The 16,133-nt window shown below is 37.1% G+C and overlaps 1 protein-coding gene across 4 annotated transcripts in view; it reads right to left on the minus strand.

Annotated features, from left to right (window-relative positions):
• PREX2 (phosphatidylinositol-3,4,5-trisphosphate dependent Rac exchange factor 2) overlaps positions 1-16,133 on the minus strand; it is a 299,299-nt gene that overhangs the window by 59,308 nt on the left and 223,858 nt on the right. For 3 of the 4 annotated variants that reach the window (XR_015247064.1, XM_086696066.1, XM_086696065.1), the window contains 2 exons: positions 15,414-15,528; positions 11,686-11,805 (listed from right to left, as the gene is read on the minus strand). Coding sequence is in view for 3 of the 4 variants with exons in the window: in XM_086696066.1 (XP_086552192.1) it covers positions 11,686-11,805; positions 15,414-15,528 (235 nt within the window). In the remaining variant the exon portion in view is untranslated. The remainder of the gene's footprint in view (positions 1-11,685; positions 11,806-15,413; positions 15,529-16,133) is intronic. The other variant, XM_086696067.1, reaches the window with a different exon arrangement.

Below are 16,133 nucleotides of genomic sequence, written 5' to 3' on the forward strand. Positions count from 1 at the left end.
CAGCTCTTCCTACATCTGCTTCTCTACTATAGTGCGGACCTGTCCCCATCTTGTTTTCAATGACATTTCTTCACCCAGACACAAGGCAAGCTTGCTCTCCCTCCTTCAGAATCTGCCCTCAGCTCACTTTCCAGTTCTCAACCTTGCTTAGGGAGCTTTTGAAAGGCAAAAGCTATATCCTACACTAGTAATTATTTTAAATCCCAGCCTATGTACTCTAGCTCAGTGCCACTCAAAATGTGGTCTGCAGACTTAAGAATCTGTCAGCAAAAATTTAGAAATTGTATAACAATTTACATTGTCTCAACACCCAAAGCATTCAAGAGCATTTGTTATATTGACAAGGTTACAGACCAGTGCAGTAAGTCACATGTGCTGTGAGTCACAAAACAGTCATGCACAGTATGGCCACACAGCAATAAGTGCCATTTGAAGGTTAGGTTGTCAACTATGAACCAAAAGTGTATAAAAATTGAAAACAAATGCAGGAATTTGTTTTTATTCAAAACTTGTCATCTCTACGGTTATTATAATTATTAATCAAAATGATGGTTTAACATTAAATCAGAAAAATAAAATTGGTAATATTTATCCATAATTTACAGATGATACAGACAATACAATTTCATTGGATTTTTGTTAAGAAATTCCTCTTAAATATTGTCTTCTCTTTCCATCAGCCTATCTCTGCAAGATTGGTTTTCTTCTACTGTGTGAGTATTAAAACAGGCAAAGAAAGAGTTTAGGTGTACATCTTCCCCTGCAAACTACACTGGCATTCCAACCTAGATTAGTTACTAAGCAAGAAACTAGCTCATTTCTCACATTAAAAGCTTTAAATATCAGTATATGCAGTGTTGTTCAAAGTATACCTAAAGACATTGAATATGGGGAAATCACAATTTCACTCATAAATTTTATTTTTGATTGCAGAATAACAAGAATGGCTTTACCAGCAAGGCTTTACTACTTGCCTAAAGAATCTGGTAGCATTCAAGATTGTAGTAAGGCAGAGCTGAATGCCATACTTTCCATTTAGTTTTTAATTACGCAGTGTATAAAAAGTTCCTGCTTCTATTACTATCATTGAAGGTGTTTAGAAGTGTTCTGCCATCTTGTCCACACCAGAACTGGGCAGCCATCTTTTCTGCCTTTGGGTTCAATCCAGGACTGGAAGCACAGCAGAGACTATACATCCTTCTGGATAGTTTTCCACCATTGCCTCTTATCCTCTTAGTTTTCTGGGGTGAAATCGAATACAGTTATCTGATTTATTCTCATGAGTATTTCTGTGCACAAATAAGGCTCTTCTGGCTCCATTGTGCATAGCTATTTTAGGCAAGTTCCCTCTCTGTCTTATTGGGAGACAGTTTCCTTCCTCCCACATTGGGCGGTAAGGTCAGCTGCCCCAACACAAGAGGACCTTGGAGAAACCAATGGTTTTCCTACAGATATGATATTTGTTACTCTTTACATTAAGCAAATAATGAAGACTGTACAAACCTCCTCTCAGGTAATACAACAGCTGATGAAGCATCACTATCTCCAGTGGATAAAGAAGGAAATCAAGGCTCAGAGTTCTTAAGAATTTGCTGTAAGTCATATAACTAGTCAAGGGAAGAGGGAGGATTGGAATCCAGGTTTAACTGACTCTCCATCTTCTGGTATATTAATGAAAAAGACAATTCCAAGATCAGTAGCCCTCTGTTTCTTCTTATTCATATTAGTGCAGAAATTCCATATTTACTTAAACTAACCAAAATTCTTTGTCCTATGGCCCAAGTGTCACTTAGTCTATTAAGAATATTTCTGGGGGCGCCTGGGTGGCGCAGTCGGTTAAGCGTCCGACTTCAGCCAGGTCACGATCTCGCGGTCCGTGAGTTCGAGCCCCGCGTCAGGCTCTGGGCTGATGGCTCAGAGCCTGGAGCCTGTTTCCGATTCTGTGTCTCCCTCTCTCTCTCTGCCCCTCCCCCGTTCATGCTCTGTCTCTGTCCCAAAAATAAATAAACGTTGAAAAAAAATTTTAAAAAAAAAAAAAAAGAATATTTCTGTTTTTGGGGTGCCTGCATGGCTCAGTCGGTTAAGTGTCCAACTCTTGATTTTGGCTCAGGACATGATCTCATGGTTCATGAGATCAGGCCCCGAGTTGGACTCTGTACTGACAGTACAGAGCCTACTTGGGATTCTTTCTCTCCCCCTCTCTCTGCTCCTCACATGCACAAAATAAATAAATAAACATTAAAAAATATTTCTGGGGCACCTGGGTGGCTCAGTTGGTTAAGCGTCTGACTTTGGCTCGGGTCATGAACTCATGGTTTGTGAGTTTCAGCCTCATGTTGGGCTCTGTGCTGACAGCTCAGAGTCTGGACCCTGTTTTGGATTCTGTGTTTCCCTCTCTCTTCCTGTTCCTCCCCCACTCGTACTCGGTCTCTCTTTCTGTCTCTCTCAAAGATAAAGATTTAAAAAAAAATTTTTTTAAAGAATATTTGTTTTTTTCTCATTTGGCTTATAGGAAATGCAATGAATGTCATTAGATCTAAAGACATTAGATCTTAAGACTTCCATTGTGTTTTCTGAATGTGTCTAATTTTATATCTGAGTTCACTGATATCTCAAGTAGGTGAAGTTCAAAGTTTATACAAACTGAAGTATATCTAAGAAGCTGCTAACTTATTAATGTATACACAATTGTATGAAATATGCTATGAAAGGAACAAAACTATAGGCGTTTAATTTTGCATAACTAGTCTTAATCTGAATAGACAAATGAAAATATCCTAAGTTAGTATTATTCTACTAAAATATTTTATCTTTAATTATAATGTATCATTATTATAATTATATAATTTTAATTATATATTCTTATGTATAATATTACATAAAATAGATTTCAATACTTTACTTTGGAATTTGATGCAAAGAACATGGCTGATAATGCATTTTTATGGCTTTTAAAATGTATGCATGCAGATGAATTCTCCTTCCTTGACAGTATGTAATATTTGACAAGGTGCATTCATTACAAGGGCAAAACTACATTAGTGAGTTTGATTCTCTAGAGATACTTCCTTTCGTTTTCAAGTAGCAATAAGATTCAACTATTTTAGTCCCTTTTGCCTTTTTCTTCCCTTCTGGTCTTTGTCATATCTTCTTTTCTAGTCCTACAGCTATGGACACATCCCTTTGCAGAGAAAACAAACCAGAATGCTCCTTGTCACTTCAAAATTCTCCCTTTTTTTTTCAAAGAAGATTTCACATGTTTGTGTTGTACTTAACTCTTTAATTGTAAGTAATTAAACTCACATTAAATCATTTCCTGAAGCCACACACATTAATACTGAGATCATTTGCTACCTCGGAGAATCAATGGAGCACTGTAACAAAAGCGTACTCTTTGGAGCTGGAAATATCTAGTTTGAGCCTTTGCCCCTCATTGCCAGTTGCCTGACTTTGAGCAGTTCAATGTATGTATGGTACTATCACCTGGGAAATCTCAAGCATTAGTTTGCTTTTAACTATTTACTTCTATGTGAGTGCCTCCAGCCTAGTGGATAGAGAGCTTCTTGAATGTCAATCCTCCATATGAAATCCAAATCAATTTAGTATGTTGCCACTTTCAATCCTGAAGAAGCTTCTCCTCTTGTTTCCTCACTATATCAACTAATGATCCAGGTGTCCAATCCAGTGTATCTCCAACCCCCCTATATGTATTCGGTGAGGAAAACCTTTTACTTACTTTCCACATATTTCTAAAATCTATGCCTTCCTCCCCATCTCCATTTTTATCTTCTTAGGGTTAATATCATTTGCCAGAACTATTTTAGTAGCTTTCTAACCAAGCTTTCTGATTCTAATCTTATTCTCACCCCTAATTTATCTTCAATGGTACCACCAAGGTGCTCAGTTTCAAATGCAACCCCTCAGTGGCTCCCCCCTGTGCTGCTTAGAACTCACAAGCATCCCAATTACATGCTTAAGCTTAAGCTCTTCAGCTGGCATCTCTGGTCCCCCTCCTGACCATGCCTCCTGTCTCTTTTCAGCCTTGCCTGCTGTATTGCCCCATTATGGTTCTGCAATGTCTCTGTTCATAATGGTCCCTCTCACTGAGAAAGCTTCCCTCCCCTTCTTCACCTGGCTCAGGAGCCATCCTGTGTCAGAACTACCCCATCCTGAGCTCCTTAGTCTCTTCTACGTGCTCCTAGTCTGTGTTTCTGGGCATCCTGTTCCCTCCCCCATGGTTTTAGTAGGGTATTTCAAAATAGCCTATTTACCACATTCACTCTTCCTCTCCTTTCAGATTCTCAAGAGCATACTGTCTGGTTTATCTCTGTATTCTTTTTTTAAAATTTTTTTTTCTTCAACGTTTTTATTTATTTTTGGGACAGAGAGAGACAGAGCATGAACGGGGGAGGGGCAGAGAGAGAGGGAGACACAGAATCGGAAACAGGCTCCAGGCTCTGAGCCATCAGCCCAGAGCCTGACGCGGGGCTCGAACTCATGGACCGCGAGATCGTGACCTGGCTGAAGTCGGACGCTTAACCGACTGCGCCACCCAGGCGCCCCTCTCTGTATTCTTAATGCTATACACATTCCTGCACTTGCGTATAAGTGCACGATAAATACTACTGAACCATTAAGAATATTCTCAAAACAGAATGGGAGTGGCTAGGAAGACCCGTTCAACACCGACATTACAGTCCATGCCATTCTCCAAATATTCTGTTGAAGTCATCATGATGTCAGTCAGGAACCCACCACCATTTATATTCTGCGTCCTGATTTGGTTGCCCCAAATTTTCACACATACAAACACTTGTTAGTCATCTATTAATAGGTACCTTATCAGCAATGATAAAAGAAAAAGACAAAGTGAAAAGGAGAAACAGATACATAATGCATGATGTGATAAATGTTAACTAACTCAGGGGAGGTGGGAAGACCTCTTGCAGGGGTGAATTTTGAGGTGTGCCAGGAAAGATGGATAGGAAATGGCCAAAGCAATTCAGTAAATTAGAGTCATTCTGGCTGAAATTAGCAAAAACCAAGCAAAAATATATTCGGTTTTCTTCCTGACTGACCAACAGAATGTCACAAACTATGGAAGATAAAATTCTATAGAAGGTAGAATTTTGCCCTCAGTTGAAGTTGGGTGGTCCATGTAACTAGACAGCTAATTTTATAAACATAATGTTCTATTCTTCACACAAATCATGATCTCCTTAAATCCACATTAATTCCTTTTAAGTCATGATTATGTCTTCTGAATGAAAAGCTCTAGGCCCACACTAAATGTCCTGACTGCTGTAGGGACAAAGCTTTGAATGGGTAACTTACACTCAATCATTCACCACCTTATGGTACATCCACCAAGCAAAAGAAGTATGAAATGTCAGCAAAAAGGAACTGAACAAAAGCAATAGGAAACAAATCACTGAAAGAGCTTGACTAGAATGCCTTGAATATAATTTTTAAAGACTGTCCTTGTGATGAGCTAGAAATGTCAGCAGGTTAAAAATAAAAATCAATCTTGCTTCCATAAGCACTGACAAATTTTTCCTCACAGAGTATATTTCCCTAACTGATTCTTCAGGGTACGCTGATTTTCTTTGCAACACTTTCAACTCTCACTTATTCCGAAGGAAATTCTGAGCAAAAGGAAAAGGAACTGTGATCTTCCCTTTGCTTTGATGAAAACAATAGCTTTTTCTTTCTCTTTTTTTTTTTTTAACTTTGAGATAGAGAAAATTCTCTTCAAAGATTTTGGAGGGCCATGGGGGAAGGGAAGGGGAAAAAATAGTTTCAAACAGAGAGGTAACATAAGAGATTCTTGAATGAGGAGAACAAACTTAGGGTTGATGGGGTGGCAGGGAAGGGGGGAAATGGGTGATGGGCATTGAAGAGGGCACTTGTGATGAGCACTGGGTGTTGTATGTAAGCGATGAATTACGGGAATCTACCCCCAAAACCAAAAGCACACCGTATACACTGTATGTTAGCTAACTTGGCAATAAATTAAAAAATTAAACAGTAATAATAATAAAATATTTTTAAAAGATGATTTTAAAGATGATCTGCTTCTACTTGTCATCCAAAATATCTATTCATCCTTGATAAATATTATCACAATGAAGGACTTACAAAAATGTGAAAACACATAGTTAATTCTAATCTCATTTGCTGCCCTTATCAAAAAATTGCATTAAAAATTCCCTTAACATAACATAAAAGTAATTAGATGTAATTACAACTTCTCAAGAACAATGAACTCATCTGAATACAGACAAGAATAAGTAGAGTCCAGATAAATTAAAAACTACATGCATAAATATATATTCAGCCATATCACATTCTCAGAAGGTACTGATGGCAAAGTTTAATAGAATTACAGTATTTTTTAAATAAAGAAGAGATGATATGTTGTTCTCAAAAGTGTCATTGTAATTTCAACTTATCTGTTCTTGTCCCATGTGAAATTTATGAACCTTGGCTACGCTGATGAGTTTCTTGAGAGAAGTCTCCAACAGAGTCAGCATCTGTACCCTTCAAATGGCCCTACATTTTTTGGATATAAAAAGAAGTAGACTGGAGACTGGAATAAATTCAATAAAATGCTAATTGTACAAAAATAGAAGACCATTATATTGCAGTTAACCTGATTTCCAATTCAATTCAACTATTTTTACGGTGCTTACTATGTACCAAGCACAGTGGAGAACTAAGACCTTGTTGCCCTCATATGTATTGAGCAAGGCAGGTAAATAACCCTCAAGTCAAAATAAAACAAATGAAATCAAAGAGGTTGTAAAGTTTTAAAAAAGAAAGTGATTAATTTCAGCTAAGGCTATAACTGAAGGCTTCCTGCAGGAAGATAAATTTCAGATGGGTCTTAAATAATTATACTCTTTCAACACATGGAAACTGAGCTGAAGCGTGCCCTGGGCGACAGCTGGCTTAAAAGAAATAGAGGAAGAACTGTTAGTGAAGGAAGTACAGAAGGGATTCTTTTCACACAACTGTCTCACACCCCTCTCCCTCTTGAATTCCAGCCTCCATACACTATATAATTTCTGCCTCCCCCTTCAGGATTTTTACACTTGCTATTCCCTCTGCTAGGAAATACCCCTTCTGCACACCTTTATCTCTCATTTCCTGCCCACTAAACACTGCAAGTCCAACTCCCCCTTCAGATCTCTGCATAAATGTCACTTCCTCAAATCATTCATTCCTGAAACCTTCAACCATCTTCCCATCCAATTAAGATTGATTCCCTTCTTACACACTTGCATAGCACCTTACACATTCTCTACAAAATTTTTTACATATTGCTATAAATTGTTAGTAAAATTTTTGTTTCATGTTTATCATAACCCACAGGCAAAATTTTCCTGGAAGGCTGCAATCTTGTCTACTATGACTCCCCCAATGTGAAGCGCTGTCCCTGGTACTTGGTGGGCATACTGGATTTGTCGAATAAAAATCCAGCAGTTTCTTTAGATTTACACTGTGTGAGAATCTGGCACTTAAGTATAACTTATATTCTGTACATGTTAAGTCCTGTATACATATCATATATAGAAAAGGAGTCTAGAAAATGCTTAAGTCATATAAATGAATTCAAATTTTTTGTAGACTTAGATGTTTTCTCCTGCTATTGAAGAATCACTTCTAATATGAAACAAAATTTACAGCCTGGAAACTGTATTCATAATCTGAAAATAGAAAAAAATTGAATATACACATCTAGTTTACAGCTTGTCTTAGAGAAACAGAAATATAGTTGCATCTAAAATATTAAAAAATGAAATTTGGTTAAAGAACAGAATGAAAAACAAATATGTAACTGCTACAGAGGAGATCAATATTCATCTGGAATATTTCCAGTTAATCGAAAAAGAAATCACATCACCTAATAACTCTAGAAGCTGCAGCTTTATAAAGAAAAACAATTGTAGGACAAAGGCATTATTTAAATTCTATTCAGTGTTTTCTCTGTCTCTCTTGCTCTCCCTCCTCTCTCTCTTACTCTCTCTCAGATTTTATTAAATCCATATTCCTGTTGATTTAAGGTAGCTTCCACAGTTCTATTGATAGAACAACCAAAATATTCCATTTCAAGCCTGGATATACTGTTGGCTATCTAAACAAGGACTAGGAAATAGTGTTTTATGGGTTGAAGGCTCTGAGGGAAGAAAGAAATAGGAATTAGGGTATGTCCTTATAAGCACAGATGGGGTGTAAAGGCTTAGGTCCCAATGTTCTCTATTTTCTTAGGCTGTTTGATAGCTGTACTTAAAGACATAAAATGGCAGTGAGTCCATGCCACCCTTCATATCTATCTTATGCCAGGAGATATATTCACTGACATTTTTCTTCCTCAGAGGTAGAGAGAAATGACACATTTCGTGGAGGTGCTATCATGGGAATACACAAACACATACATACTTCTGGCCGGGCATTTCTCAGTTGCAAAAATTGGTCAAAATATATGGCATTGAGATTGGTATTCGCATAGCATTTTTTCTCAACAAAAATAAGATATCCATTTTCCTTCTGCCTGTTATATAAACTACATTTTGGCTTTAAAAAAAACTTGCTTTCTTTAAAGAAAATTCTTTATCCACAGAGATATACCTTAAAAGAATATATGCTTTAAAAATTTTTCTTGCCTTATTTCTCTAAATAGATGAATTTACATTTAGATATCCAAGATTATAAGCCCTAAAAAAATTCACTCTAAAGCTATCACTTCACAAACATAATACATGATCTCAATAACTAATATACAACTTGCTTCCTTTTATTTTTGTTATATTTTACTGTTGACTTTATACTGAAAATAGTATTTAAAAAATAATTATCTAGACCCCTCAAACTGAAAGGAGTACTTAAATACACAAAATACTGTTCACATTTACATTACACTTTGTCTCACTGGTCACCAAGCAGTGTGGTATTTTTTGCCAATAAGCAGGATACATCAAAATGAAAGGGTTTGGTAATGATAAATTACAATTATGTAGGGCAGAAAAAAATGATGCTAATGGGGAAGATGGCTCATAGCCAGAGGGAATAAAAAGGAAAGTCTGAGGTAGAAGACAGAGAATAAAATAGCATGAGGATGTTGAAGGTAGGAAGGAAGATTGCCCTTCCTCCTAAATTTCTTGATTAGAATTTCAGAGTCAAACACTTTACATGCTATTATTTATTTCTTTTTTTTTATTCTCCAAATTTTTATTTAAATTCCAGTTAGTTAACATACAGTGTAATACTAGTTTCAGGTGTGCAAGTTAGTGATTCAGCACTTCCATACAATACCCAGTGCTCATCCATCGTAAGTGCTCTCCTTATTATCCGTCACCTGTTTAACCCATCTTACAGCCACCTGCCCTTCAGTAACCCTCAGTTTGTTCTCTATAGTTAAGAGTCTTGGTTTGTCTATCCTTCCCCTGCCCCATGTTCATTTGCTTTGTTTCTTAAATTCTACATGTAAGTGAAATCATATGGTACTTGTCTTTCTCTGATTGACTTACTTAGCTGAGCATAATGTTCTCTTGCTCCATCCACATCATTGCAAATGACAAGATTTCTTTCTTTCTGACGGCTGAGTAATATCCCATTGTAAATACATATACCACAACTTTATCCATTCATCAGTCGATGGACATTTGGGCTCTTTCCATAATTTGGCTCTTGTTGGTAATGATGCTATCTACATCAGGGTGCATGTACCCCTTTGGATCAGTATTTTTGTAGCCTTTGGATAAATACCTAGTAGTGCAATTACTGAATCTCAGAGTAGTTCCATTTTAAACTTTTTGAGGAACCTCCATACTGTTTTCCAGAGTGGTTGCATCAGTTTGCCTTCTCAACAAAAGTGTAAGAGCCTTCCCCTTTCTCCACATCCTTGCCAACACCTGTTGTTTCTTGTGTTGTTAATTTTAGCCATCTGATTAGTGGGAGGTGGTATCTCATTGTGGTTTTGATTTGTATTTCCCTGATGATGAGTAATGTTAAGCATCTTTTCATGTGTCTGTTGGCCATCTGGATGTCTTCTTTGGAAAAATGTCTATTCATGTCTTCTCATTTTTTAAGGGGATTATTTGGGCTTTTTTTGGGTGTGAGTTTTATAAATTATTTCATACATTTTTTATAAATATTTTGTACACTAACCCTTTTCAGATGTAATTTGCAAGTATCTTCTCCCATTCCACAAGTTGCCTCAGTGGGCTTGAGAAAATCATAGAAGACATCAGGGAGACGTTACATGGTATTATTTCCTAATAATCAGGTTGAAATCAGTCAAGAACTTTGTCTGACTTGGCATTGGAGGGTATATTTTAGACACGGCTATTAGACATTTCTGCTGGCTCTACCTTGTTCATAGGGGGTAACAGCTAAATCAGGGTGTTTTTAGGCAACCAGCGTCAGGGTTATCACGCATATGGCAAAGACCCCCCAGGTGCATTGGCTGATCTGTATTCCTACAGAAACTGGAACAAGAAGGGTCAGAGCAGCCTGCTGGTAATGAATTACCGCCTTACGGGAGCTTCAACCATTTTGGATATTATTTGCAATAGAAAGATGAGATACAAATGGACAACAGTCACTAAATAAAAACTTTCCAAAGACTCCTGGATTGTACTTACAATAAAATCTACACAAATATCTCTCAATATACATCATCCTTCTTTTTTTTAATATTTATTTTTGAGAGACAGAGAGAGAGAGAGTGAGCACAAGAGCATGGGGGAAGGGGCAGAGACAGGGGGAGACAGAGGATCCAAAGCAGGCTCCATGCTCTCAGCGCAGAGTCTGATGTGGGGCTCAAACTGATGAACTGTGAGACCATGACCTGAGCTGAGGTTGGATGCTTAATTGACTGAGCCACCCAGGCACCCTCATGCATCATCCTTCTTAATGACTAGAATCCTCCTGGCCTTCTTTGTCTTCCTCAAACATGATAAGCTAATTCTCATGATTTTTGAGAAAGACCTTCCCCCCAATTTTGGCAAGGCTGTCTCCTTTTGATTCAGTCTTCTGTTCAAATACCACCTAATAATTAAGTCATCCCTAACTACCTCCTCTACATGACCGACCTCCTAGTATGGCAACTTGTTTTAGTTGCCATAGTTTAGTTCTTCATTGAACTGTTCACTATCTCCAATAATTTGTTTATGGATTCACTTGTTCATTTTCTGTTTTTTTCAATTTCATGAAAAGGGAAACTTCATGGACACTGAATGAATGAACACTTGATGGTACAAACTCAGAGCAATTGGGGGCACTTGATAGTACCTGACACCAAAACTTAGTAACAGAGAATTTGTTTTCAGCATATTATGTTCACTCCAGTCACTAAGCCAGCCTAACACAGAACAAATAGTATAGACTCTAAATTAGAGAAAAAAAGTCTGTGATTTAAATTTTGATTTTACTACTTATTATCTGGGTAAACTTGTGTAAGTTTCCCTTAACATGGAAATGATAATATGGAACTTACCAGTTTTGTTAAATAATCCACATAACTCACCTAGAGTTGTGACCGACTCAATATGTTCTTAAAAATTGGTAGGTATTATGGCTATCATCATCTTTTAAGTAGTAAATTTTTGCACCTGTTCTTTGTTGTTCTAGAGACTATAACTAGAATGAAATCCATTATTCCCTCTTGTCCAGCATCCTTACTTTGTTCCTTTTGTGACAGCCGATTGGTGTGGACTTCTGTGATGCTGAGCCTGCCCAAGAATGGGCACATGACTTGGGTCTGGCCAATGAATGCCTCCTTGGGTCTTTTGGTGGAACTCTCTGTGGAGGAGTAACGGGGGTGGACACATTCTCTTCTTTGACTGCAACACTGGTCTGCAGTGACCATCTTTACCCAAATGTGTAACAACAATGAAGCCCACACAGAGGAAAAAAGTACTAAGAGACAGGGAAAGAAAGCCCCCCCCCCCCCCCCCCCCCCGCCGCTGAAGACCATATCCTTGGATCTAGCTGTGCCTAACGCAGCCAGCACCACATGCCTTGAATACACCTGTTACATATGCCAATGCATTATTTTGTTTACACCAGTTTGAGTTTGGTTTCTGAAACTTGTAATCTAAAGAACGCTTTCTAAAAAAAACACTAGTTCATTTATTTATGTTTGTTGGTTTGTTGTAAGGTTAAGGAGTAAAAACAAAAAAAAAAGGCCTTTTCTGAGGTCTAATTAGCAAATAAACAAAGTAACATCAAGAATGATATGGTTTTCAGTGAAAGTGTTAAAAAGGCTCTGGGTTATAATGAACTAGAGACACCTGAGGGTTATTTTTCTACAAAGGATAGTAACAGCCCCTTTAAAGAAATGGTCAACGTTGGTCTGTAGCCCCCAAAACCAAAAAAAGATTGCCCAAGAGTAGTTTCAGAGTATTTATGGTTACAAAGTAACAGGAAAAATTAAGGAAGAAATTAACAGCCTTATTCAAGAAATAGGCAGGAAGAGAAGGCATTACTGGAAGTAAAGAGGAAAATAATTGTCTTCCTGTGCAAAGGAAATCTAATATGCAACAAATAGGATATATAGCAGCTAATTACTGACAAGAGCACCAATTAGTCCTGAGGGGTTTGTGCTTTTGAAAATGTTTTCTCTAGAAAAGATACATGAAAATGTTTTATGTGAAGAGGATAGCATGCATTAATACACATGTTGTTTATCTTCATAAAAAATCTTAAACATCAGGTACCTGTTATATGTGAGTATCCATTATAATTCTGGTTAAAAAAACAAAGATCCACAGGGGCATGAATGTTAGGTGACATCCCCACTGCTCTCTGGCTTGTTGTATCTAAATAATTTCATGCAACTCAACATACATTTTGGAGAACTTCTTATGCAAAATACTTTGACAGACACCATGGGAAACACCAAGATAAATGTATCCCTCATCTTTTTTTTTATTATTTATTTTTGAGAGAAAGAAAGAGAGATAGAGAGAGACAGAACACTAGTGCATAGGGGGGCGGCAGACAGAGAAGGAGACACAGAATCCCAAGCAGGCTCCAGGCTCTAAGCTGTCAGCACAGAGCCCAAAGCAGGTTTAAACTCACAAACCGATGATATCATGACCTGAGCCCCAGATGCTCAACCGACTGAGCTGCCCAGGAGCCCCAGTGTATCCCTCATCTTGAAGAGCTAATCATAAAATAAAGATGAGAGATCTATACACATAACGGTATCATCAGGGAGAAAAACGGAATTCCATAGTAGTCATAAATAAAGTAAAATGAAAGACTGGCAGAGTGGTTGGACATTTATTTAGCCAAGGGCAGTGCTTCTGAAATTTGAGTGTGTGTGAGAATCACCTGCAAGGCTTATTATAACCCAGACTGCTGGGTCTACCTAAGATTTTTTTTTAACAAGTTTGCAGATGGCACTGACATTGCTGGCCTGGGGGTCATCCTTTGAGACCTCTGGAATCTAGGGCACCTGGGGGCTCAGTCAGTTGAGCATCTGGCTCTTGGTTTCAGCTCAGGTCATGATCTCATGGTTCGTGGGTTCGAGCCCCACATCGAGCTTCATGCTGAAGGTGTGGGGCCTGCTTGGGATTCCCTCTCTCCCTACCTCTCTCCCCCTCTCAAAATAAATAAATAAACTTAAGGAAAAAAAGTAGTATAAAATATTTTTTATAAACAGAACTCTGGGATCTAGGGAATTGCTTTTCAATTCCAGCTGCACATCAGAAACTCCTAGGAGACTTCTAGACAGTCTAATGCCCAGGCCTCATCCTAGCCCAATAATAAAAGAAAAATATTGTATTAAGAAGAGCATACTACAGCCGGACATTGAATCACTGGAATAGTAGCTTTATAAGCAGCTGGAGATGGAAGACCAGATGCTAGGTGGATGGTGAAAAGTCATGGAGCAAGGAGACTACAGTGCATGATTGGATATAAGGAGAGTACAGCATGGCTGGAGCACAGGTGGAGAAAAGAAATCTCAGGTCAAGTCATGAAAGATCTTGACTGCCAGTGTAAGGAGGTTGTGAGTCCTTTTGGGGACAATAAGAAATCACCAAATATTTTGAGCAAGAAGAGTGACATAGTAAGATAGATAACTTAAAATTATTATCTGGAAGCAAAATCTTGAGATTAAAACAACATGGGGTCTTAGAGACAGGTGATTGGTCAGATTGACCAAGACTGGGCAGTGTTAGTGGACACACCATTTAAGAATTTAAGATGAACTTTTTTGTTTTTTCTTGTGAAAGGAGTCAGTACATTGTATGTCTTTGAGAAATAGTGACCTAGATGAGAGAGTAAAGTGGGGGCAGTCCAAGAGACATTTCTGTCAGACTCATCAGGATCTCCAACTATATTTTAGGAAGGAAGAGAAAATGAGAAGTCAAAAAGATACTGGGGGTTTTGAGGTTGAGAGCTTCAGAAGTGATTAACGTGACGGAAGAAAAGTAAAGAACCTATGGAAAGGGATTGTGTGAGGCAGGGGAAGCAAGAGAAAGCATCTGTGGTGAAAGAGCCTACCCTTCGTTCATATGACGAGAACGAATACCTCTTCCTGTCAGGAATTTTAGGAATTAATTTATCTTCATAGTCTCGCCATATTGTGGACAAAACCAAAAAATGTTATAATAGTTATAATGGAAGACGAAATAAAATATAATATAAAAACGATTTTTGAATCATTAAGGCTTAAGGTAGAACAAGAGTATTTTTTCTCTTAAAAATAAAAGCTGTAATCTGTAAGTAATTTAAAAAGATAATCTCTTCGCAGAATAATTCATCAAGTAAGAGGGAGTTATATATGCTAATAATTTGTTGAAAATTGAAGTTTGAATTGTAACACATTTCCCTTTCACTTACTGTGACTAATCTTCCCTGCCATTGGTTATTTTGCCAGTAACACTATTTTTAGAGGGGGGAAAACAGCAAAATCGAAACATTAATATATGTATTTGAAAGTAGATATTTTTCCAATACCAAGTCAATGCTGTGACATAGCTTCTGTGTTAACCACATTCTTCTCTCACTGTCAGGATGCCAGGTGTTTAATGGTACATAAAGGAGCCTATTTTATTTGCCCTTAATTCACTGAAACCTCCTAGGGGACACCACTATAAAATATCAATGCTTTTTTCCCTCCCTGCTAATGATCTAATAAATATTTAATTTTTGATCTTCTTCAGCAATTAAGACAATAGCATGAAAATTTTCAAACACTGTTTTTCGATTTTATTTTCAAAAAGTGTACTTGTTAGAATATTTGAAATATTAAACCTTAAATAAAAAGACATCATATCAGAAGGAGTATCATCATCAATCATTTAATAACGAGTATGTCAAGACCTCTATTGCTCTGCTCTTGTCAAAATACAAACACTTACCTTCTTACTTTAAAAAAAAACTGAAAAATTACATACCTGAGTTTCTGGTTATATTGTTTGACTTTTTCCAATGAGGCTGCATTTATCTGGGCTTGAAATTCTTCCACCGAAACATTGTCTCTATAATAATACCCTTCCATGCTCTCCAGTGCTGTGTAAACAAGTAAATTACTTTTTAACGTGATTTTATAACTCAGTGTCTCCACATTTACTTTAATCTTACTGATTATTAGTAAATGTATTTAAAACACTGAATATGACCACACATGCAAGAAACTATCTTTCACCAGTCCAAAACTGAATGAAAATCATTCTTCTGCTCTAAAAATAAATATCAAACATTTGGTGATTCTATCTAAGTTGGCAAAGATAATTTGTAATTTAAATTGTCTTCTACTTTTAAAACATTTTATATACATTCTTTGTGAAGCTAAACTCAAACTTCACATATTTATATGTATAAGCACACATATGTATATATATATGTACATACACACATATACCTATGTACATTGCATATATACGTGCATATGTATGAGAGGCAGAACTGTGTATTAACATACATAAGAGTAAAAATGTTGAAACTGCTGCTCTCCGTGTCTATTCACATTCTCTTGTAGTTGCAGTTAAATCATGAAATATTAGTGTAATAAATCAGAAGCATAGATAATCTTAGAATACTAGCTTTACTACAATGCTTAATTTAGTTAATAAACATAAACATATAACTTTCCATTAATTTTAAACATCTTTTGG

This window comes from Puma concolor, chromosome F2, assembly GCF_028749965.1.
Source record: "Puma concolor isolate L17-30 chromosome F2, mPumCon1.1.hap2, whole genome shotgun sequence".
Classification (NCBI taxonomy): Eukaryota; Metazoa; Chordata; class Mammalia; order Carnivora; family Felidae; genus Puma; species Puma concolor.